The following is a 25069-nucleotide window of genomic DNA, read 5'->3' as shown; positions in this document are numbered from 1 at the left end:
ATGCGATATGTGACAGAAATGTTTGCAGTCTGAGACCTAAACCCGGGGTGTAACGACAGTGAGCATTGCAGCAGAAAGGGGAGCAGTTGGAGGCGGACGGGGTAGTAATAAAGTAGCTCGTATAAGTGAGACCCTCGGAAGGCAGAGGTCGTACAAGGTTTGTGGGGATATAAGACTAGAAGCTAGACGCAAATGGATGATGGAGTGGGCCCCTGTATGCTGAAGGGAAGGAGGATCATATGTCATTCTTGTATAAGAGAAACATCGGGGAAAGTAAAGCGAAAGGAAGTCGGCTTCTCGAAGTGGGAGAGCGTCGCGAAGAGAGGAGGGATATGCTTGCATCCTCGAGGGTAAAAAAAAGGAAGGGAGTGCTACTTTGGACTGCGAAGGGCCTGGATTAGGAAATGCAAACGAGAAAACCTGATTTGCCCAAAGGACAAGAGGGGATGGACCAGGTCTGCTGCAGACGGCAGAACGCTACCTGAGCATGTTCCGCTGCTCATGTCCCTGGAGAGCAACAGGCAGGGCCAGACGCGGATGGGCATGTCTACAGAGACAGCGGCCCGCAAGGCGGATTTAAGACGAGCTCCGCCAGGTCGTTATCGTAGGTAGCGTGGGTGATTGACGGACAGGGTTGCCAGGATCCAGGATGCCTGTCAGTCGAAGAGCCGCCAAAACCATGATCTGGGAGTTAGTCCGTCGAGGGAAACGGTGAGAAGCATGTCGACCAAGTCATCCCAGCACGCATGCCGAGCCTGCGAAATGTGCGTGTGTGGCACTTGCAGATGGATGGCGAGCGATTACACATGGCAGTCGCTCAGACGACTTGTTTGTAAGCTGAATGAAGCCCGACCTGGCCCATCCGTCGATCCTCACTTGAAGTCGAACGTGTCCGGCTGTGATGAGAGCGGAATGGCTTGAACCGGGCTGAGAGCAGCCTGACAGGCAGAAGGTCCTTCAACCTGACTGAGCCCCATTGCAGACGTATGTGTCAGAGGAATCAAGGTAGGGATGGATTCGACTCTGCGGCAGCGAGCCCATGTCAGCCACCCAGTCAGTTCGGGCAGTTAGAGAATATAGAACCGGGCAACAACAAGTGCGGTGCTGGTGGACCTTGTGCATGGGGAACAGATATGCATAAAATAAACCACTGGGGCTGCAAGGAGGGCGGGACAACAATGTAACTTGCGCAGGAGCCACATCAAAGCCGATTCCCGTGAGCCTTCTTTGCGATCCGAGTAGGGTCGCGTTGTCAGAGGCCCAGGGTACCTGTCATGAGCCCAGATAGTTCCCAGACAGTGGAGGATTTGACAGGGGCCAGCAAGATGTGGCCGCATTGCCTCGAGCAGTGCAGGATGCAGCAAGCAAGCGGAGAGTTCGACCAACCGCATTGCTGCTGACACTGAGGACTCCGTCAGTCGGGCACAGAGTTTCGATGGGGGCGGAGACTCGGACCCGAAGTGGTTCAAGCTCCAAGCTCAGAGAGGATGTGGATGACAGGATCAGTATACCTGCTTGGACTAGAGTCCTAAGGGACATGACGGGGGACGGACTCGGTGGAGAGCTGAACCTTTGTGCAGTAGCACTAGCACTACCCATCACGTGGACAGTGACGGGGTAACAAACCCAGATGATGGGAGCAGAGCGCGTTCTGCGAGCAGATACAATACTTTGTAGCAGCGGCTCCACGCCGTCTTCCCGTCTCCCTGTCGCATCGTAACCTGGCTGTCTGTGGTTTAGCAACGGCACGGAGCGACAAGAGAGTCGGCGGAGTACGTGCGTCCAGGCCTGGAATTGACAGAACCCTATGCCAGATAGATGCTTGCTTGACTGAGGCCCATGATACCATTCGAGCTGCTTATAGAATGGGAAGGAGACTAAACTACATGCAGGTAAGGCACCAGTGGGTGGGAGGAGGTGAGTTTTCGGGGGAGAAAGTATGAGAGCAAGAGGAACAGGAAACCTACCTGCCATGTTAGGTATGTACTAAGATTTCGAAAAAGACCAAGTCAGGCCTAGCCCAGTACGGATCAATTGATGCAGGTTGGTCCAGGAACTTTTTCCTTTTTGTTTCCAATTCCTGCCTATCCTTATTAGGTAGGCCAAGCCTAGGTCAATCCTGAGGTTATTTCAAGTGAGTCTGTGTCTGTGTGTGTGTAGCCCAGCCCAATCAATCAATCTCACTGGTAGGAGGAGGAGGAGGAGGAAACCCCACCCGATCTACGTACGATGCCGAGGTACCATTGTGTGTTCTTCCACCATCACATCATCTCTGGCCGTTTCTGTGTTTACAAGAGCGTTCGTATGTACCCTCCTCAGCTCTCACCCGAGGTGCGCAATCGACGAAAACGAGTCCGTGAAGAAGGTACATGTAAGTTAGAGGCGGGCCCCTCCTAGCATCGAATCAATCGTTCCTTTCACTTGTCCGTCCATCACACCTACCCTACACTGCGCATGTACTTTCGATATTAGCGCACTCAGGCACACCCGCCAGCACTTGCACTTGTACTTGCACTTGCCCTTGCCCTTGCACTACTGAACGACGCTACCTATAGATTAACCGTGCTTATTTAGCTACCGTTACTAGTGGGCCAGTCATTGAACTTGGATATCCCCGTTCATCCCGTCTGTTCTATTTGTGTATATTAATATATACTAGTTGTACACGAGGAACCTGACTATGGTCCGTTCTCTCCTCCTCATTGACTAAGTCTCTGCGCATGTGTAGTCATGGTTTTCACCCCCTTTGCTGAGCAATCCCACTTGGTAGGTCGACCTAGAAGACATCCGACGTTTGGAAATAATCTATATTCGTAATACTCTCTACTTGTCCATAAAGTATCTCGGAGCTCCGTTGCCGCTGGGCAGGGGCTGTGAAGCTAAATTCAGTCAGTGCGTGCCGCTGCAACTGCTGCTGCTGTTGCTGCTGCAAATATCGCAAAGAACATAGGGGCACCCAGTAACAGGCCAGCTATTGCATGTATGCAGCCCACAATTCATATGCATCCATCCTCACTGACATGCACCATTTGATTGATATCAGCATCAGTGACTTGTGAGCTGGTTGATTCGTATGCGGACCCTGATCGGGCAGCAGGCAGCGAACAACTCGTTGGCGCATCGGCGACCTCGGCTTCCACCTTTTCCATCATTTCTGACTACATCTGAAAATATATATACCGTTATATCCTACGTAGAATGGTATACTAGTGTAATAAGTTTGATATATATGCTGGCCTACAGACAGATGGGGGGGGATTTAACCTTCCTCGAGGGTCAAGCTTCGCCGCATCTCGATTGGGCAAGGTACTGCGTAACCTATGTCTCATGTGTAGATCTAATCTACCTAGACATTTCAGCGTGCAGTGATCTTAGACCGTCAAGTTGGGTTTAGACTCTTGACCATGTAGATAATTTCCATCGTCGCATTGCTTATCATCATCGTCATATCATACACCAAGTACGACAGGGCAGTAGGGTTTTTGTTGGGCATGCGACCCAGCAAGTTCACTCGCTCGCTCGCTCCATCGTATGCTAACCTCCTACCCAATCTCTCGGCTTCGACTTGGCCATTAGAGAGAAAGACCAGGCCTGTTCCGCTTCGAAAACGCCACATACGCGCCCGAGCCCTGCGACACCGTAACAGCGTATTCTGGTCTCCCATATCGAGTGAAGAATACGAATGCCAAGAAGCGGTCATACTGGACGCTGTAGGTGTGTTGGCCAGCAGCCTGGTTCGGATCTCTGAGCCGATGGACTTGTTGATTGGTGAGTGGACGGTTTCAAGGTGACAGGTGCCCTACAGTTACCAGTCCTGCCAGTCAAGGGTGATTTGACTCACTTCTAGCAATGATCTGCATGTCACCCAAAGCTGAACCTTGCGACATGGTTGACATGTTACCAGCTGCTTTGGCTCGACGCCTCAACAGTAGCCAGCAACTTTGGCTGGGCTGACAGGCAGGCTCGCCCGCCCGCCACTACCACTCTGGGGAAGGAAGCATGTTGGCCAAATGCCCGTTTGGCCAAGTGGCGCATGCCCTTCATCCATGACCATTTTGTTTGCTCGGGTATATGGGTATAAATCACCAAATCGTCTTCGTGGGGAAGCCAAAGGAAATTTGTTCGCCGAGGGGCGAGGAGGCGAGGAGGCGAGCTCACCCACAAAGTGGGATGTGTTGATCATGGCAAGGCCCAGCATCGAACCGGGGTTGCGTATGGTCAGTCGACACCAACATATCTAATGCAAATGCAGACCGGCAGTTGTGTTGCTGTCTTTTGCTCCCCATCATGCATGTAAGCCTGGCGAAACCTTTCGAGTACCTCATGAATCATCAAGCACCGGTTGAACCTCTGAATATGATGAGCGGCACACGCTGTACCAAGGTTTGTGTCCACATCTCATTTCGAGTCATCGAAAAGTGGCCAGCCAGTGTTTCCCCGTGTCGAGTGTCGAGGCACTGAACGCTTGTGGGTATGTATGCATGTATGCATAATAGCATCGTGCAAGCAAGCAGGGAGGTACTTGGACCCCTCGCAATCCCGGGCACCAGGGTAAGTATCAAGTATCCGTGGATCTTGGATCTTCGACAGGGTATGTACATACTTAGGCTGGGCAACTAAGAACGATGCTACGCTATTGTGGTACCTTCAGTTACCGATCCAAGCAGCAAGGGTCCAAACCCACCTCGCCAAGTTGGAGTCTTTGTCTTGGATGCCGCCTGGCCGAGTGTCTTATCGACAGGGTGGGTTGTCGAAGGCTGGCGAAGAGAAGAGACAAATAAGATAAGAGGTATATATATTACCTGATGGATAGAGGGATGGCCTAATTAGATGAATAGACAACGCGCAAGCAGATCTCCATCCGAGAGAACTCGGTTGCTGAGTTGGGGTCGGGATAATAGAATATGGTGATAGCTCGGTGCGCGAGGAGCATGCCCTCCCATGGTCAATCGCACGCTAATCCTTGCTTCGCTTACAAGCGACCCGATACTCTGGGAGCGAGACTCCGGAACGTTTTCCGATTGCGGTAATGGACCAGAACTTGTCCAGAGATTCATTCGCCCAACGCTAGACAAAGCAAACGAACGAACGAACGAGTCCCCTGTCATCTCATCTCGTCATGATGCTAATCAGCAGGAGCCTCATGTACGACTAGTATAGACCGACCGCCACAACAGCGACCGCGACCGCGACTGTGAGCGCGGTCCCATTGTTTAGACGTAGGTAGGCACCGGTTCCGAATTGGTGCTGCGGCCGCGCAACCAAGATAGGTCGTGGATGGATGATGCAGGATTGACGACGTAATGATCTCGACACCCAAAAGCATGCACCAACTTTGCCTAGATTGAAGGTGAGGTAGAAATGGCTTGGGAGCAAGGGTAAGTACTAAGTAGGTAGGTAGACCAAATGTTTCTGTCCTCGCAGCAGGCAGGTTGGCAGGTCGACAGGTAGGCGTGCCATTCAGCCACCACCAATTTAAGCATGCGACCTGAAACGTGACCGAGTAAGGAGAGACAAGTACGTCGCTCGCGATAGGAAACAGCATTCATCCAGAGAACCCAGAGGAGTAAGGAATCAAGCTTGTTTTCCACGAATGGGGAATGGGCTTTTCGGCGGGGCACTAAGAAAACGGCTACTCTAGATCCAATAGCAGAAAGCCCTGTTCTTGCAAGGTTGCTTCTGATGAGGTAGGTATTGAGTGATTAGGTTAAGTACTTATGTAGGTAGCCAGGCGCGAGGCGCCAGGCGCCCGGCAGCTCGCAGATCGCACTTCTGGCTGGCTGGCTGCAAGAAGAAGCAAGTGTGCGTTGCAGTGAAGATCGTTTCCCTGTCTTGATTGCCTCTTTTGGCTTCTAGGTGAAGGGGGCAGGGGGCAGGGGGCTAGAAGGGTCAAGACTAGCGGTGGGTTACGCCCCCCGATTAAGTAGATTGGTTAACCCTCCACAAGCAAGCAAGTAGTGTATATATAGACCTAGGTAGTTAATATGTAGGATGTAGGCAAGTAAGGAACATATGCAAATAAGTAGGCACATGGTAAGAGGTAAGTAACAGCATGCCCCGCGCTGATATGGAGGTGAGGTGCCACGATGCATTGACTAGGGGGCAGCTCCCGCACGTACACGTAGAGTGCGCGATGCTCTGAAAGAATAACCACAAACACACCGAGGAGGATTTCATGGGCACATTCATTCGAGAGGCCTGGCCGACTCCTGCTTGAATCAGATGCCTCTCCTGTGCGAGTTCAGATTCTCCTGGATGGAAGAGCACGACCATGCCAGTCCCCAATGGCCAAAAACGAGTTGAACCAAACGATCTCTATCGTTCGATTGTGTGTGAAAAGAAAAGAACGGGGGAAAAAGATTTAGTAGGATATGCACCACGAGAAGAGGGACGCAAAACATTGCCTTTCGCATCCCGAAGCTTACGCATGGAAGAGTTTCACGAAACACGCACGCACACACACACACAAAAGGAGGGGGAGGCTTCCTAAAGTATGGCCTGACTGCTACTTATCCGCATGTCGTGTGCTTCAAACCTGGTATTTCCTTGAGGGGGGAGAAGGACTCCTTTGTCTTGCCGGATAAGCAGGCCCTGTTCCACAAAGAATAGATGGGCTTGCGCCGAAAGAACGATGCTGACTTTTCGCCGCCATTAAAGAGTCTAGAATTACACAGCGCATATGTTTCGTCCCGCAATCTGCATGTAATCTTTATACCTCGCGATACACAGAGCCAGCGATGCGCGTGCGTGTGAGCGTGTGCGTGTGGTCATGGGCGGCAAGGACATACGGGAGGACGGGATTCATAGTTTCCTATAGAGTTCCGGAGTCGACTCCGGGCCGGGCTTTTTGGCCAAGGACAAGATTCCGAGGAGGGGTTCGGTTCGTGGCTCCGGTTCGCTGTTGGCGTACGTATTTATGGTGTGTGGTGTGTGATATGTGCAATGTACATACACACATGAAATATGCGCGACCTTGCTGGCACTAAGATGGGCGTATATCAATATAATATTTTGTATATCTAGATAGATTCCCACGACCACCCAAGTAGGAGTGCCACATGCACGTGTATGTAGCTGACCCCGGTCTCCCAAGAGATGGCCAACACGGTAAGGTTGCCTCTTTCCAGAGCGCCCAACAGATGGCAAGCTGCATCGGAGATATATTTGCGATAAATGCGGGCTTCCTCCATGCTTTGCTGGGTTTGCTGCATCCTGCGCGCCCTCCAAGGGAAGAAGCAGTCATATCCGTGCCTTGGCAGTACGACCAAGAGTCGGTCAGGCGGGGCCTTGGAGCCGAAGAAGCAAACACGATGGGCAACAGCCAGCCAGAAGAGAGGCAGCAGCGCAAATGCCTCCTCGGTAATGTAGCATAACGCACCCTGGCGCCACGGGACAGAGACAGACAGCCACTCGCTCTGCTCTGCCGCCCACATTCCAAACATGGGATTGTTGTAGCCATGACAGAAACTGTCGATAGTCTCGTGAGTCTTTGCGATGGCGTATCTGTTACCGAATAGTTACAGCCCGCTTGCTCCTGGTATTACTTGGAATAGCATGCAGCGGCTAGGTAGATCGGGGCGCATGAAAGACATCTCACTATATCTGGAACGCGTCCTTGCTTTTTCTTTTCTTTCCTTCCGGGCATGTAGGGGACAGCTGCCTAGGGTTTCCTTGTCGGGAGCGAGCGAAGGCGGAGCAGGAGCTGCCTGACAGTGCTTGACGTCAGGAGAGCCCTTCAGGGTGGCCCATGTCCACCCTACCAGCAACTGGTTTTGGTCTAGACGTGGTTCCTTTCTTCTTCGCTCGTCTCTGAACGTTGGTTCGTAACCGTAGCCCCCGTGTCGAGCAGGCGAAGCGCCAGCTGGCCTGGCTTGAGGATGCGTAACATCATAGTAAAAGTGAACGCGGGATAGCTCGGCCAGGAAAAGAAAAGGCAACGACGGCAATGAGCAGCACGCAAAAAGGAAAGGCTTGCGAACTCCATCGGGTCTCCCGTACAGGATCCAAACATTCTGTCTGGATTTGTCTGCAAGATGCCCGTATCTTCCGCATATGCATATACATACACACACACTAATACACGCACGAATACACGTAGCTACTAGCCAAATCCCATCGTGGCTCGCAACGTGGTAGATCGTGTATGCCTGGTGCAAGACCTGGTCACGGGAGGTATGCAGTGTGACCCTTCCTTTCCTACATGGCCGCTTCAGCTCCCCATGAGGAGACAGTCATGCTGCAATTTGTGGATATAGCCGTCGATCATCGAGTAATGCCGGTGCAAGTGGCATGTGTGGACGGAGGTTTGGTGGTTGGCGGCACCCGGTATGCGAGCGAGAGTGGAGGAAGCACCCATACTACCGATACCTGTCATGGTGTGTGCAGTCGTGAGTCACATACATGCTCATCCAAAGTGCCCAGTGTTGGTGAGACAAGCCCACGATCGGGATTAGGAATCAGAAAATGTCATCCGGTAGCCATGGCGTTGAATTTCGGAACCAGAGTCAACGACATCGGCTTTGATACACCAGCCCGCAGCGGAGCAGCAGTCTTCACACAACCTGGGCTAGCTTCTCCCTTCGAGACATGCCTCTGCCGACAGCATAGTGGGCCATGCTGCTGGTGGTGTGCAGACTGCAGGCGCATCAGAAGTATTCAATAGTTGGCTAGGTACGAGTATGCGAGTGGTGCGCAAGAACGGAGATTTCCCATGTCTGCTTATGGGTTGCTGTGAGTACCCGTCTTGCAGGATTCGTCAGAGAAGGAACAGGTCGCACAAGGTGGCCAGCATCGTACTTGGAGCCGCGGTCATGAGACTGGGCCCCATGTGCCACCATCGCAAGTATAGCGGCTGCTGCATTGTCGATGACGAAAACGGCGAGGAAACTTCGTCTCCATGTGAATGGCGCGATGACAAAATCCCTTTGGGTGTCATAATACAGCTCCCACAGGATATACGACTGATGACAGTTCTGGAAATTCCTGGATGACGAAACAGGCCAAACACATCATTACAGTCTTGTGTACAGTGACAGTCACATAAACCAACAGAGAAGGGCCATGGTTAAAAGTATGGAGGTATTGGTGTATTATTTATAAGTGTCAGGTAAAGGGAGCACGAGCAACCCGCCCAACACAGCAATCTATAAAGGAAACAAATGATTGAACAAGCCGTGATAAGCCCATGCTGTAAAGGAGCGCCGCCATGTTCCAGACCGTATTACCATGCAGATGAATTACAAGGAGTGTTATATTATCAATATACATATAGTGAAAAGGGGGAGGAAAATGAGAGTGCGTGACTTAGTTCTTCATGCCATCCCGCATGAAGCTGCCCAGTTGCTTGGCCAAGTCGCCGTGCATCATCGAGAAGTGGTTGCCAGGCATGTGGTGGAATGACATTTTGTCGACGTCAAGGTACTCGTCCCAACGGTTGGGGCCGAAGTCGTCTCGGTTGTCGAGGAGGAATAGAGCGTGACCAGTTGGGTAGGGGTCTGGACGCGGGTCGGTGGGGAGCTTGCAAACACCATCTTCGCACCAGATGGTCGTGACCTTAGGGCACTTCTCCTTGGCGATAGGCTCCGCCGTGTAGTTGGACAGAGCAGTGACCGAGGCAGCAAAGTGAGGGAGTAGCCACGAGGGGATCTTCTTGGCATCGGCCGAATCACCCTCACCAAGCAGTCCGATCGAAGCAAACCATGCGTGAAGACCAGCCGGCAAAGGCTCGATGGTGATGGGGCAGGGTGCGTCGATGATGATGAGGTTGGAGACCTCCTCATTGGCCTTGGTGAGTTGGTTGACAATTTCGTAGGCGATAACACCTCCAGCACTCCAACCAGCGACTGCATAAGGCCCCTTGGGCTGGCGACGCTTCATCTCGGTAATGAACTTGGTTGCCATACCATACACGCCACACTTGTACTCCTCCGGAGTCTTCATGAAGGGTGAAAACATTCCCCAGACGGCTACATCGGGGCCAACTTCAGAAATCTCCGTGTAGGAAGTAGCGCTGCCACTACCGTCAGGGATCATGAACAGTTGCTTGGTAGCGGTGCGATGGTTGCCCTGAAGGAGGACGGATGTGGCTTTGCGGTGAGGGTAATTGTCTACCGTGGTAGATTGGGTCTTGACCACCTCCTGGGACTTAGCAGCAGGCTTCGGTGCCGCAGGCGCGGCGGGCTTGGGGGCAGCAATGCGCTTAGGCTTATCCTCGATGCCGAGCGCTTTCTCGATATCCTTCAAAGAGGGGTTGTGTCCAAGGAGATCGGCAGGGATGCTCAGGCCAGTCTTCTCACGGAGAATACCCAAAATGGACAGACTCATGAGCGAGTCCATGCCCAAGGCAGCCAGGTCGGGGGCAGCGATGATCTCTTCCACCTCAACACCCATTTCAGCGCTGATAGTGTTACGGACAATCTCCTTGAGTTCGCCGACATTGGAGTCACTGGGAGCGTCACCCTTGACCGAGCCCTTGTCACTCTCATCGGGTGGGGTTGTCACATCAGAGTCTGTCTCCAGGTCGGCAGTCTCGGAAGAGCCGCTAGAGTCAGTCGATTCCTCGGCGGTCGCAGAGCCGGCAGTCTCGAACTGAGCAAGGAATGCCTTGAAGGCACCAACTGTCGCGTAATCATTGAAAGCGTGAGAATCAACATTCAGCTCAAGCTCTTCGCGGAGGCGACCGCTGATGGTAAGGCCCATCAAAGAATCCACACCAAGATCTGAGAAGGCAATGTTGTCGGCAAGCTCATCGTGACTGACGCCAGTTTCCTTGGCAACAATCTCCATGACCTGAGCAACGACGGAGGTCTTGCTCAGTTTCTTATTGACTGCTGGCAGGTTGGAAGATGTGACTTGCTTCTTCTCCTTGGTCGGGGCCTTGGCAGCGGCCTTGGCAGCGACTGGCGCTGCCCGAGCAGGAGCGGCACCAGCGGCAGCAACACCTTGAGGGGGAAGGACGATGTTAAGGACCTTGCGTGGGATAGCCTGGAAGCGGACGTCACCGGCTATACCAATAAGCTTATCGCCGTCGAAGATGTAGGCGTCACCAGACATCATTTTAGTGCCCTTGATGTTCTGCATCCTGATGTAAGTCTGGTACGTCTTGGTAGCTGAAAGCCTCTCAGCAAAGCGCATAGATCCCCAGCCGTGAGAGATATAGACTTGCTCCCGTGAGTCAATGGCGTCTGAGCCGTTCAGAATGAAACCTGAGATGTGGCAGACGCTGTCGATCCAGTAAGGTGCAGTGTGGAAGGTACCGTCCTCAGGACTGGTCTGGAACACTACCTTGGCAGTAGCCTCGCAGGTGGCACTGTCAAGGATGACAGACTCCATGCCTCTGTAACGTTGATCGTAGTCAACGAGGGCGGCAAAGAGCTTGTAGGCAAGGCCACGGCCAATCTTGGAGGCATCGCCACGCTGTTCGGCTGCCCTAAGAGCATCGACGCGAGACTTGATGAGGTAGCTGACGCGATCAAACTCACCCAGCCACTCATCGTTGTTGCCAAAGTAGACCTTGCAGTTGGCGTGCTCAGCCTTCTGGGCACCCTCTCCGGTGGTCCAAGTCAAGTCGGCATAGCCCTTGGCGGCATCTGCCTTGACGCTCATGCGAAGAATCTGACTCTTAGCCTTGGTGTCGAATATCAGAGTCTTGGGAACTTCCATGTGGCTGACATTGCATCCAATGTTCTCGGCCTCTGGGCGCAGCAGTTTGTATGCATACTCGCAAGCCGTGATGGCCATATCTCCGTAGAGAGACGATGGGGTCAATGCAGTGCCATTGACAAGATGGCCAGAGCAAACCTTTCTCAGATCCTCCCGGGTCATCTCGGACTCGCATTCCAGTATGGCAACATCGCCCTTGACGTCCTCTCTGGTAATCTTCTGGACCGTAGTAGTGGAGAGGGCCGGCTTTGCTGGCTCAATTGCCTTCATACTTGCTGCTGGCAGAGCACCACGGTTCTTGGTTAAGCACCAGTCGCCGGTGTACTGAAGCCAGTAGTTCTTGTAATCAAACGAGTATGTTGGCATGTCCGCCAGTCGCACAGATTGGTCGAAGTCTCGGTGGAACTCATTCCAGTCAAGGTTGAGACCAGCCGAGTGAAGAGTGCAGAGACTGGCACTCAACGTCTTGTAAGTGGGCTCGTTGCGACGCAGTGTGGGTACCGCAATGGTGGTTGCGCCGAATGCAGCCTTGACCATATTAGCACAGACAGGGTGAGGTCCGACCTCCAGCCAGACCGTCTTCTCGTCGATGATGCCAGATTTTTGGGCCGAGACAAGACCGCCCAAGAAGTTGACAGCCTCGCGAGCGTGGTCGCGAAGATACTTCGGGTTGATTGGTTCGCCATCGACAAGCTTGCCGAGCAAGGGCGAGATGATTGGAACCTTGGGGGTTCCAAAGCGGACTGAGCGAGCCAGGTTCTCGAAATCATCCAAAATCGGCTCAACTTGGGCCGAGTGGAAGGCAAACGGAACCTTGAGCTGCGTGCACTTGAAACCAGCAGCGCCGAGCTGCTCGGCGATCTCGGCCACTTCGGTGGAAGTTCCACTCAGGACAGTCTCTCTAGGACCGTTCACGCATGCGACGTTGGTCGTGGCACCACGGTCACCCAAAGCCTCAGTGACGACCTCACGGGATCCCTGGACAGCAAGCATGGCGTGAGTGCCTGCAGTGCACTTCTCAACCAGGAGTTGTGCACGAGCACCGACGAGGTAGATGGCATCGCTTGCCGACAGGACTCCAGCCACATTGAGAGCAGCGTATTCACCAAGGCTGTGACCCAGCACCACACCGGGCTGGATACCCCAAGAAGCCCAAAGCTTGGCCAAAGCCATTTCAAAGGACGCAAGACCGAGCTGAACCACGACAGGTGACAACTTCTGGACCTCTGGCTCACTGCCATCGATGAGGGGCAAGAATGAAGGGAATCCGTGAATTTGTGCCAACTGGTCGTACTCGTTGATTGCGGCTTGGAAGACTGAGTAGTGAGCATACAGTTCCTTGCCCAGGCCAGCGTAATGCGAGCCTTGACCCGTGAACATGAAGGCAACCTTGGGTTGTTCTGGCGAGACGGGGACGAAGTTCGACTTCAAGCGTTCTTTAATGGCTTGCGCGGCATCCGAAGAACTGCTAGCAGCTACATTCATTCGCCAGTAGTGCTGAATCTTACGCGCAGTTGTGGTGTAGGCGATGTCGCAGATTGGGGTCGAGGGGTTCTCTTCAATGAACCGGACCAGGTTCTCGGCATTGCGGATCATGGCAGACTTGGACTTGGCCGTGACGGTGACGATATGGACACTGCGGGGATCGGCAGCAGCCGCGGGGTATTTTGGCCCGTCCTCGATCAGGAGGCCGGTGTTGCCACCAGCAGCACTGAAGTTGTTGACGAAGACCCTGCGTGGCTTCCCGTCCCTGCGCTGAAATGGAGTCTTGTGGAATGCGATGTTGACACCTCTATCACCAAGATCCTTGGGGAAGGTCTTGTTGATCTCCCCCTTAATACCAATGTGAGGGGGGATGGCGTTCTTCTTCAACATGAGAAGAACCTTGGTCAGAGCAGTGATACCCGAGGCTGCTTCTCCATGACCGATATTCGACTTCACAGCACCCAAGTAAAGCGGTCGGTCAGCAGACCGGTGGCGTTCGGCAGGTGCGAATACATTGGTGACGGAAACCATTTCAGTTCCGTCACCAGCTTGTGTACCGGTTCCGTGCATCTCCACGTAGTCGACATCGTGTGGGTCGACGCCTGCCTCGTCAAGAATAGATCGAGAGAGGATAGACTGTGTGGGCCCATGGGGATGGGTAATCGAAATGGCATCGGCGGAGTGGTTGGTTGCGGAGCCGAGAATGACGGCAAGGATGTTGTCCTTATCCAGCAGGGCATCATCGAGGCGCTTCACCACAATAGAGGCGCAAGCGTCGGCACGGCAATATCCATCGGCATCGTTGTCGAAGGTATTGCAGTTGCCCTTCTTGGACAAGAACTGACCGCGGCTCAGACCGGCAAAAATGTCTGAGTTGGTCATGCACGAGAGACCGCCAATGATTGCCGTGTCGCAATCCTTCACCCACAGAGAAGTACAAGCGACTTGGAGAGCAGCTGCGCTGGAGGAGCACGCAGTGTCGATGCTGAGACTGGGCCCGCTGAAGCCCATGTGGTAGTTGATTCTACCAGGACCGAAGGCACGGACACCACCTGTAATGTAGTATGTGTCCACCTCCTGGGCGGCGTTAATCTCACGCCAATCATCGGATGTCTGACCATAGAATGTACCGATACGATCCAAGCGAGTGGATGGCGTACGGTTTGGCACATATCCTGACATCTCCAGTGCTTCGTAAGCGGTAGTCAAAGCCATGCGTTGCATGGGATCGGTCTGGAACGCCTCGCGAGGAGACATGTTAAAGAACCTCGGGTCGAAATGACCGGGGTCCTTAATCCAGCAACCGTAAGGGGTATGACTGGTGTTGACAGCCTTGCCAGTGGGGTCAACGTGGCTGTCGACCGGAAATCGATCAGCAGGGACAACACGATGAGCGTCGATGCCCTTCTCTAGCAACTCCCAGAATGCTTCAACACTGGCAGAGTCGGGGAAGCGGCCGGCCATTCCGACGATGGCCAACTTGCACTTTCCAGTTGATCCGTGGTTGCCAATGCTGGCTGAGTTGCTCTCCCGGGAGATTGCCGGAGGGCTACGAAGCACCACCTCGAGCTGCGTCTGTGCCTTCAGAAGGTTGGCCAGCGTGCCGGCAGCTTGCGTAGGACCATATGGGATCACCAGGGCTCGAGTGCCCTTGAAACCACGTGCATGTCCGATGCTACCGCTCAAAGCCTTGTGGAAAAGGAGGGGCTCGTTCAAAATCTCCCAAACCACCGCCTTCAACAGCGACTTCGTGTCAGTCTCTGTGAATGAGGCGCCCGTCACGCAGGACATGACCGAGCTTCGCGGCTTCGAATCTGCCAGCGCAGCTGACACAGACTCGTCATTAAGTCGAAGTATGGCATCCAAATCTGCCGTCGCATGCAGGTGAGCAGCATGGTAGGGACCGTATACGGGTATAGCTGTCGGTCGTGAATCGAACAAGTCTTTGCTGAAAAGTGACTTCAATGTAGCTGGCGGGCCAGAAACCGCGATGTTGCTAGCAGAGATAGCACTCACATAAGCGTGAGAAGCTTGTGAGATTCCCTGTTTCCCCGGTGAGCAATTTGGAAGGAGTCATTACGTGGATATGATGTCCTTACCTCAGACTTGTGGAAATCGTCGAGGATCGACTTGGCAGTTGACTCCTTGGCTCCAGGGACAACATATGTCCAGCTCTCCGACTTCTCAGACGAAGGGCTTAGCCGTTCTGCTAACGAGGCTACGTGTGATCCAACTCTGTATGCCATCAAGACGACCTGGACTGCGATAGGAAGGAGCGACGAGAGGGGAGGGGCTCGACGCGATGGCGCTGGCGGCGAACAGGCCTGTGCAAAGGCCGGATAGGTATGTGTTCTCCGGTTCTGTGGCATCTTGGTATTCCTTCTCGGAACGGCTATGCAGTGGTTAGCGGAATTGAACAGTACAAACTGGCCGGGGCTGCATACTCTATGTAATGTGCGAGTTGGGCGACGCATAGCAAGGCGCTGTCAATCCCCGGGTACTTGATGCTCTGTGCATGATACCGTTCGTTTAGTTGGCGGAGAGTCCGGAACATGGGTATCTTCGTCCTTTCTACTCGAGGCAGTTGTTCAACCTCCACCCTCAACGCTTCGCCCGCTGCCTCAAGGAAAGCCTTCGATAGGACACTCGGGTTCCCTAGGCGGTAGAAGTCGGCAAGAAAGCCATGTGTGTCGAGGGACTGGTCCCCGAAAAGGAGAAATGCCATCTGGTCCGCCATTTTTGTTGTAGAGACGGTTGTGGTTGTTATCCCGGCAGTATATGGAACTGATCTTCTAACCCTAGCCAAAGTCGTCGAGGCATCACTTATATACATAACGAACATGGCCCGTAGACAGGGCAGTAAAAGAAAGGTACAGCAATGGTCAGTGCCACCTTGCTAGGCAATCCATGACAAGACTCTCTACCCGCACATCTAGGTTAGAATCCAAAGGGGGTGTGTGCAGATGAGAACAGAGAACAGACGCCACCCCCCCTAGGATCCCTACCTTCAGTTCGACCGGGGGTCAGATGTCCGGCATGGGTTGCCTTTCGGCGACCGAAGACTGATGAACGATAACCATGGCATTTCCAATTTGGGGAACGAATACGTGCAGGGGAAACTGCCAGCCCTAGCTGATGGCGCAGCCGAGTACCTTCCGTAAGGAATGAATAGTCTCGTGGGCTCGTAACAAACACACGGAGACTGGTGACGTCGTACAAGCCCCGGTCACAGCCCGCACCTAGACATTTCACACAGGTTTGGAGCGGCAGGCATAGGTTGCTCTGGCAATCGGTACCTGCGAAAAAGAGCGGCTCCCAAGCTTCGGAGACGGTGCGGCTTGTAGGCGAGGAGGATTAGGCAAGGCCCAACCGGGGATCACGTTTGGCCCAGGTACGGTGCTGCTTGTACGTATTCGACCAGACCGTCTGACACCTAAGTCACAGCGATTTGAAACTACGCACAGGAAATTAGACTTGGAACAGATCGAAAGCTGAATGTTTCTGCTGTGGTGATCGCCCCCCGTCGCGGTAAGTAGACGGTGGGTCGTCCACGGCCGTTAGGGGAACTCCGCGACCAGGGCCGCGGCGCACGACAACAAAGTGGATCTTACGCAACCATCAGCTCGCTATCAGCATACGCGCGATGGGAAGGGGGCGTAGGAGGGACGAAGGAAACAAGGTATTGTTAGTCCCAACGTATGCCTTGAGGAACTGTAAACAGAAAAGTATGATCTCGCTTTTCGACGGTGGAATTGTCGGGACTGTACATGCGGTGAGGAGAGAGTCCGACCCTGGGCTGGGGGCTTCGGCGGAATGAAGTGAGAATAGACTTTTACCCAGTAGGGTGGGACTCAGCAGGCGCCTGGCAAAGCAGCCTCTGGTGCAGACAGACAGAGGCACCCGTATTCCATCCTCTCGCCCTGCTTCTCTTTCCTTTTCTCGCATCCATGTTTTGGGATTTGAGCCTTGCGGATCGGTATAAGAGTGATTTTGTGGGTCCCTCTCTCTCTCTCTCTCGCGCGCGCGCGCTCTCTAGCGCTCTCGCGGTCTGGATGGGTTATCGACTCGATCCAGACCAAAACCCTCTTCGCTCCAAGGAGGCACAGGCGTATCAAAGAAAAGCATGGAACGAGATGGGATTCTACGTGATTCACTTATTCCGAACTGCTGTGCCGAGGCTAGTCGAGATGACCATGCTGTCGTCGTTCTTGTCGGTGGTGTTGTTTGTCTTTGTCGAGGTTGGATGTTGCGCCGTGATTGGACCAAATGGAAATTGGACGAATCCAAGGCTTAGCTATCTGCACCTGGCCGTCGACCCTCCGCCGGCTGTCCGCCAGCCGGCACGTATTACACTCAATGTTGAATACCTAGGTACCTGCTACCACCTAAGATGAATCAATCAATTGATACACCACGGAAAGGTACATGTATTCCAAATGCAAAGTTCCAGGCACCGGGCCAGGCGGCTCACGGGCAGATATCAGTTAGCAGGACCTGGAGTTGCATGATCTTTTTTTCGCGGCTGTGCCTGTCGACTAGATCTGGTACATGCAGTAAGATGATACCTGCACACACTTGCCCTCCCTGCATCGAATCCATTGATTGCAATTGATTAGGTATGCACTTTCGCATGTCTCTCTCTCACTCTCTGTGCCTATCTACTTTCTTGGATACATGCATACATACATACTTATCCGCCTTGGCCTGGAATCTCTGAAGCCACGCGCGATAATAATTAGCTAGCTGGCAGTAAGTGTGCAGACATCATGGCTCGGAGCCTCTGCTAGCCGACCGCCATAACCGAAAACACCTGCTTGTCACCAATCGGCCATTTCTGAGGAAGGGGCTTGCCGCCCAGGTCACGTACTGTCCGTCCACCAGGGTGTAGGTAATTTACGAGGACCGCGCTGGTGCATATTCCTCCAGCAGCCACACCACCGCAGCAAGGACAACCTGTGCAGGACGGATTGATTCACATCCTCCTCGCACCAGTGGATTCGTCAATCAATGGTCCTTCTTGATCGATTGATTATCAAGCAATGCAAGCGTAGTAGCACTCCAATGGCGCGTGCCTTGCTGTCTTAGATGCGAAAAGCCAAAATGTCCGTCTCAGGAGTATCAGCACATGCCCCCCTCCCCTCTGCTCTGCGCTGCCTGCCATGCTTTGATGTCATAACATGTATTGCAACCTTCCTGGAGGATCGTCAAAGCGATCTGCGGCCGGGCCAGTTGTCACTCGGCTTGGCTTTATCCTGCCTAGGTCGGTAGGTACTGTAGGCAGGCATATCTCGGGAACCCACCGATCATGGTTTGTTGGAGCATCCACCTACGTTGAAGCCTGACTTCAACGATGTTAAGTACATCTGCAGGCATGTTGTCTTGGTACCATTAGCCTCAGAGAGCCGCACACACTCACACACACACACACACACACTCGAACACACATAGCAACCGCATAACCTTAGTCCCCGTCCACTCCACCCGCCATCTTGTAGAATGGAGCTTCACGCCTGGCGCTTGCCCCAGCCGTCGCCTTGAATGTCGCATCCGACTGCCAAGCTTGGAACCACCCGCCATGATTGTCAGTCATAAACTTATCCATTCACATCAACGTCGGCTAGCAGTCTTCCTCTTCTCGCTTGCATTCACTTGTCTCAATTATTGTGGCCTCCTTGACTTTTCACCGGCCGCCAGAAGCGCCGAAGAAGCCGTCGAAGTGACTTTTAAGTTGCGGTACGTAGTACAGCTTCGGCGGCTTCCCAAATACCCAAACTCCCAAGCAACATCCATGTATGCAGAGATGCCGTACTGAACCGATGCTCCAAGTCGGACTAACGTCGCGGTCCGCGGTCGGTGTCGATCGAAGCAGTGCCATTCTCCAAGGATACCTACCAACAACGATCTTGGACCAAACAACCCATCCACCCCACCATGGATTTGCTATGCTGCGGAATGATGCGTGTTCGTTTCCGCGATTGTGAGGCATGGCAGCGGGTGAAACGTGCAAGGTGGAAGAACGAGTATACTCGCATCTCCGGCTTTCTCTGCGCTGCATTGATGCCCATGGCTATTACCGTACTGCCGTGTTCTTCAACGATCGCCCGCACGCCGGCTCTAGACTGGCCATCAGGTTTGATACAGAACAGTCTAGGCTGTGTTCGTCAGATCTCTACAAGTGAAAAGCTTGGTATTCCGGCTGGGTAGCAGCTAATTCATCCGAAAACTAGATCCACGTAGACCGACCGTCCGTTCGGACTGAAACGACTTCTCGGCCACGCGCCGTGGCGCAATTGGTAGTCCGTGGTTCTTCCTCATCTAGATGACGGGTTTACGGTCTGTTTTACGGTCCGCGACTTTATTGCTGCAAGGTTCCAATACTTCTGTCAGCTTCGCTTCAACTCTTGCTATTCCTTGCATTAGGCGTACTCGCTCACACCCAGGGAAAAGTTTCTTGGCCGTATCTGCTTACAGGCTGCAGGAACTGTCAGGGACCGGACATCCGACCTGGAGCATGCATGTGGGTGTAACCGATCGTGTTGTAATCGTGGCCGCAAAGATAGAGAGAGAGAGAAAGAAAGAAAGATGACGGAAATAAGGACGCTTGTTCATCGTCAGCATCCTTGCCAAGGTGCCGGTACCGATGGAAGTCCAGCGAGGCCGTTTAGACTCCGAGCAGTGTAACATCTCACTGTTGAGCCGAAACCAACCGCCTGACCGTACCGCCACGACATTGATCAGACTCTAAAGGACAAATCGGCTTCCTGGTCCCGACAACCCTCACGCGTCCCATCCCAAGCCAAGCCCGTCAGCACAGCACATTCGTTCGTCAGCCACCTGCCTGGCCGTGCATGATTGGGCCAGCGGGCGGGCGAGTCTGGGCCTTACAAGGCCGGTGGACCATTCTATGGTTCCATGGCCTGATCTCACTTGTTCACATCCGCCGTGGATCACGTGCCTCGTATTCTCTGTCCGCGATCGAGTTCTGCCCAGATTGACCGAAACTCGCAGTAGTAGGCTAATCGTGATCCTATCCACCCCAACCTGGCGATTTCAATGGCCAGAGCACTTGGAGCCGCATGGGCTTGACGCGGGACTCGGTGCAGCTGTCCAAGGCGCCCGGGTCGTCTCCCGCCAGGGCGCGGGTGTTTCTGCATTCGTGGCGGGCCATCCCAGGACCCTGGCTTGAGTTGTATGTCCGTCGCTTCCTATGCAAGTATGACATTCTGCAAAGTTCTCTTCTCCTCAGCATTGGGGCTCATGGGTCAATCATGCACGCAACGGCCTCCATCGATGTACAGGCCGCACTTGTTGAGTGTGCTCTCGAGACTAAATGCAAGCTGACAAGGGTCTCACAAGCTTGGGGCCTATGGTTCCCTCTACCAGGTATCAACCAACCGTATGCCCACAGCAACACCCAGCTCCCTTGGGGAAATGGCCTGCTCGGCTGCAGGACACGGCATGAAGCCCGCCACGACGCCCATTTGCATGCTCATATATCGACCAGCGACCAGCAACGGACTTGACAGCAGCCCATGGTGCTCACCCTTCTCTTTTACCGCTTGATGCTACTATTTTCTCACTTTCTCTCTAGATACACTGCCCCTTTGTCGAGCCTTCTCCCCCGCATGCAGCTGAAAGATGTGTTGTTGTTATTATTTTTCAGCCTCGAAACGCAGCCAAGACGGCTTGAGAAGGATCAGCGGTGCGACGATGGATATCGAAGTGGAGAAGTCCCCTTGGTTCCCCGGCCATTCCCAACGGCGGCGGGGGCCAACATGACGAATACACGCATGCCATGTTTTTGTACGTATTTATAGAAAGAAGGAAAGAAAGGAAAATGTCCGATGATGGCACTCAACGCCTCGTGTGATACACGACACACGGGTTATGCATAACTATCGAGAGTTGGCGCGCGGTTGTCCGAAGTGGCGACGACAACGCAACAACCCGCATGTATGTATGCATGCATCAGCAAGGATAACGACATAGCTCTTGGGGGCTGGATGATACCGGACAACCGGTTGAAGCGACAGTTGGGCGGGTATATACATTCACGCAGCCACTCGATATCGAAGTCAACCGATTGAGGCTTACCTTCTTCCCCAACCAACACCGAACACTGCCACCTACAGATGCAATTGCTGATAACAGTAGTGCACGCATGTACGATTACGAAATAAGTAAGTAGGCATCCAAATCACAGCAGAATCTAGGTGTTGCCATCCTTGGTCTCCGCGCTACCCAATTATCTGGGGGCGGATTCGGACACTACCTATTCTCCTTATCTATGCACGTCTGCGCCGAAGCCTGTTGAAGGGGGGTGTGAACCTCGGACGACCTCGTCGTAGAAGGAGGCCTATCGGCCGAGCAGCGGATTTCCTCTCGACGCTGCGTTTTAGTATTGCTCGGCACAGAGTCACTAGGAGCCAGTATAATTGGTGGGCGGGATTGTGTTGGAGGAGGTTATCCGCATTCCCAGCGGCGCTGCTGGCAACAGGGATGATCTAGGCCCTGCTCTTGGCGAGGTAGTCGTTGGGGATTCTAGTGCTTATGGAAATGCTCTGGCGCCGTCGATAGGGCCATCGCACTACCAAATGAGCACGCCGGAACGGCGGAAGCCTTGCGCATCCACTGGGTTTAATCTCCACCCCGCAATGGGCCCGCGTCGGAGCCGTCACATTTGGCTGGCTGAGTCTTAAGGTTCCTGAAGACGGAAGGGGCGGAGACCAGAGTCGATGTTGTCCTGGAAGATCCCAACGATGTAGTCATGGTTCGCCACGAAAGAAGTGACGAGCCCTGTAGGCCTTTGTGAGCTTGTACTGGCACCGCCTCGTGTGGCGGCGGAGTGAAAAGGTGAGCGCGTGCCAGCCCATGATTTGGAGTTTTGGGCCAGGATCTTTAAAAGCAAATGACTACAAGTGCATGTAGCGGTCGAGACATCGGATCAGCGGGGCTCCGGTTATGCCGCTGCTGATGCCGGATGAGAAAAAAAGAAAAAGAAAAAGAAAATGCTGGGCTTCTCATGATGTGATATTGCGATAGCAACATTGAAGTTACCATTAGAGTATGTCTTGGCAGGGGTAATGCGACCGACGGAGGGCCTCAAGCAAGTGTGGCTGATAAAAAGAGGACTTAAGTATGTACCTAAGGCAACGTCTAAGCCACAATCCGACGTCACTCCAGCAGGCCGAGATGACCATCTATGTCAGATGGCCGGAAATCTCGACTTGGCCATGGGCAATGGACTGCGTTCGCATCTGTGTACTAACAACAAACTTGCCACGAAGCGCGCAAGCAACACATCTCCATCCGTTCGTTCCATCATTCGTCTGAACGCGAAACAGCCTGCCTAATCCTAGATTCATTCCTACATGTAGGAAAGATGAAGGCCATCATTGCCGCTCCCGCAACCTTGGCGCTAGTGTATCGCGCTTACTCGCACAACTCGCTGACACCTCTCGGCCTCGTCGCCGCCGCCCTCACCGCCGTCGCCCACGCCGTGCACCCCTGGAACCTCCCCTTCGTCCTCCTCTGCGTCTTCTTCCTGGCCGGCACGCGCGTCACCAAGGTCAAGAAGGACGTCAAGGCCGGCCTCACCCTGAGCTCCCAGGGCTCCTCGGGTGGGGAGGGGCCCCGGACCCACGTCCAGGTGCTGGCCAACTCCTTCGTCGCCTCCGCCCTGACCCTGCTCCACGCCTACCAGCTGCACCTGCGCCGCGACGCCGTCGCGAACGGCGCCCTGCCCGAGGGCTCCTTCTGCTTCAGCTGGGCCAAGGGCGACCTGCTCGTCATCGGCATCATCGCCAACTACGCCGCCGTCGCCGCCGATACCTTCAGCTCCGAGCTCGGCATCTTGGCCAAGAGCGAGCCGCGCCTCATCACGTCACTGTCGCTCCGCAAGGTCCCCCGCGGCACCAACGGGGGCGTCACGCCGTGGGGCCTGGCCGCCGGCTTCCTCGGAAGCATGGTCGTCGTGACTGCTTCGCTTGCCTTTCTGCCCTTGTGCAGCGACGCGTCCGCCGGCCAGGTCGGAGGGGGCCCCGCCTGGACAGTCGGCCAAAGGGTCACTCTGGCTTGGGGCTTGACTATCTGCGGCGCAATGGGGTCCCTCCTGGACAGTGTCCTTGGTGGCATCTTCCAGCGAAGCGTTCGCGACGCGAGGTCCGGGAAGATCGTGGAAGGCGATGGCGGCGTCCGCGTTTTGGTGTCGACAGAAACAAATCCACTCTCCCAGGAGTACTTCAAGAAAACGACTGAAGTCAAGTCAACTGTCTTGAAGGGCGAAGGCAAAGCAGCTGTGGAGAAGACTGAGCCCGCCGGGAACCCCTATGATCCTGCAAACAAGCACCGTTCATCCCACTTTGGAGATCATAAACCCACTCGTATTGTCGAAAGCGGTTTCGACTGGCTAGACAACAACGATGTCAACTTTCTCATGGCTCTCACAATGAGTATCAGTGCGATGGCAGGGGCTGGATGGTACTGGGGCATTCCTCTGAGCAGTATACTAAAAGCTTAGGCTATACTTCTATGCTGCCAATATCTGGCATACCTCCGGGGCGGATCTTTTGAGTCTGGCCTATATATTCTTAAAAACTTGCGAATTTCATAATACTACACCACTGGTGTATTGTTACTCCCGCCAGTTTGCCCTTTTTCCTTTTTCTCTAATTCTCGTAACGTCTCGTAACGGAATCGCCGATCTTATGTACTGTGTATACATCTGTTGAGAGGTCTACTGTATGATCAACCCACCACCCCTTGACAGTACACAGAGAATGCAGCGTACAGCTAAGTACCTACGTAGAAAGGGTTTCCAAATCTATTTATTGTCTGCTCCCGGTGCCCACAAGCTGAGACCTGTTTCTTACGGAAAGGGTGTTGCCCTCATTGTTTAAGGCGCCTGTCCATCCCGACTATAGAGACGGCTGTTGATGAGTTTAATTTCTCGACAAAATGTCGCTTTCACTTTCCCTACGTGTCTCACGACCAGGATCAGGACATAGATTATGAACTCCTGTTCTACGGGGAAGGCGCTTCGTAGCGCTTTAGAGTTCCTCCTATCCCCGTTGTCAATGCTTACTGATCAGAGGATATCACGTTGGTACCATATCTTCGTAGGACAGAAAGCATCCGTCGACGCTTGTGGGCTTGCGACTCATGTCAAAGCTGGCCGCTGCAGAACCAGTTTCTAACGAGATAGAAGATGCAGAAGGGAATGGATTGCGTGTACTGCAGGAGTGAGGAAAGCGGCGTGTGCACCATGTCATCGTTCCCGTTGGTCTATCATGCATAGAGCTGTGATGCGAACCTGAACTCTCAGGGATCCGGCAGGCACGGGGTGAGATAGGCAACCTGGCCCAGAAGCAGGGTCGAACGGTCTGCATGAGCGCCGTTTGGGTACTGACAGATATAGTCGATGCATGCAACGGTGCTAGCTGGACGATCCTGTTCTCCATAGCTCTGCGTGCTGGGCTAAACGTACTACAACCCAGAAGAGTTGTCAGCTTGCAAGGCAAGACGGTACTTCGAAACCCCTTCATTCTCTCGTCGTGGCCATGCGATATTTGGCAAAAGGCAATGGGCCAGCACAGTAAACGCCACGTCATATGACGCCAGATCGTGGGTGGCCGCAAACTTAAGGCATATGGCTCAATAAGCAACCCGACACAGACCCAAAGTCAATGCAAGGTACTAGACAGGGGAGGGAGAAGGTGTGTGTCCATTAATCTACAATCAATTCCATACGTGTGAGCAGGCAAAATCCTGGTTTCATTATTCTTTGTTGGCCTATACAAGGCTAGACAAATCCAGGAGCAATGTTGGGCCAGATCCTCTTTTACGGGTTGTCAAGGGACGAAGTGGAATACCGGCACTGCTATAATAAGCAGCTTTGCGACCCAAACACGAGGAGAAAGAGCCA

At 53.6% G+C, this 25069-nt stretch overlaps 2 protein-coding genes across 2 annotated transcripts; one reads left to right on the top strand and one right to left on the bottom strand.

Moving 5' to 3' along the window:
* Window positions 1-9303: 9303 nt before the first annotated feature.
* Window positions 9304-15883, bottom strand: PG997_004252 (Beta-ketoacyl synthase; the record flags this gene model as incomplete). Its single annotated transcript, XM_066808567.1, has 4 exons — window positions 9304-15189; window positions 15246-15352; window positions 15402-15538; window positions 15591-15883. The coding sequence occupies 4 exons, from the start codon at window positions 15881-15883 to the stop codon at window positions 9304-9306; spliced, it is 6423 nt and encodes a 2140-aa protein (XP_066672185.1).
* Window positions 15884-22528: 6645 nt separating this feature from the next.
* On the top strand, window positions 22529-23665 carry PG997_004251 (protein PGR; the record flags this gene model as incomplete). Its single annotated transcript, XM_066808566.1, has 1 exon — window positions 22529-23665. One exon carries the CDS (start codon window positions 22529-22531, stop codon window positions 23663-23665), a length of 1137 nt encoding a protein of 378 aa, XP_066672184.1.
* Window positions 23666-25069: the final 1404 nt, after the last annotated feature.

The sequence above is a fragment of the Apiospora hydei genome, assembly GCF_038363865.1.
Source record: "Apiospora hydei strain CBS 114990 chromosome Unknown utg000004l_segment0_segment0, whole genome shotgun sequence".
Classification (NCBI taxonomy): Eukaryota; Fungi; Ascomycota; class Sordariomycetes; order Amphisphaeriales; family Apiosporaceae; genus Apiospora; species Apiospora hydei.
Note: the sequence above shows the minus strand (reverse complement) of the source record. Positions and strands in the feature narration are given on the sequence as shown.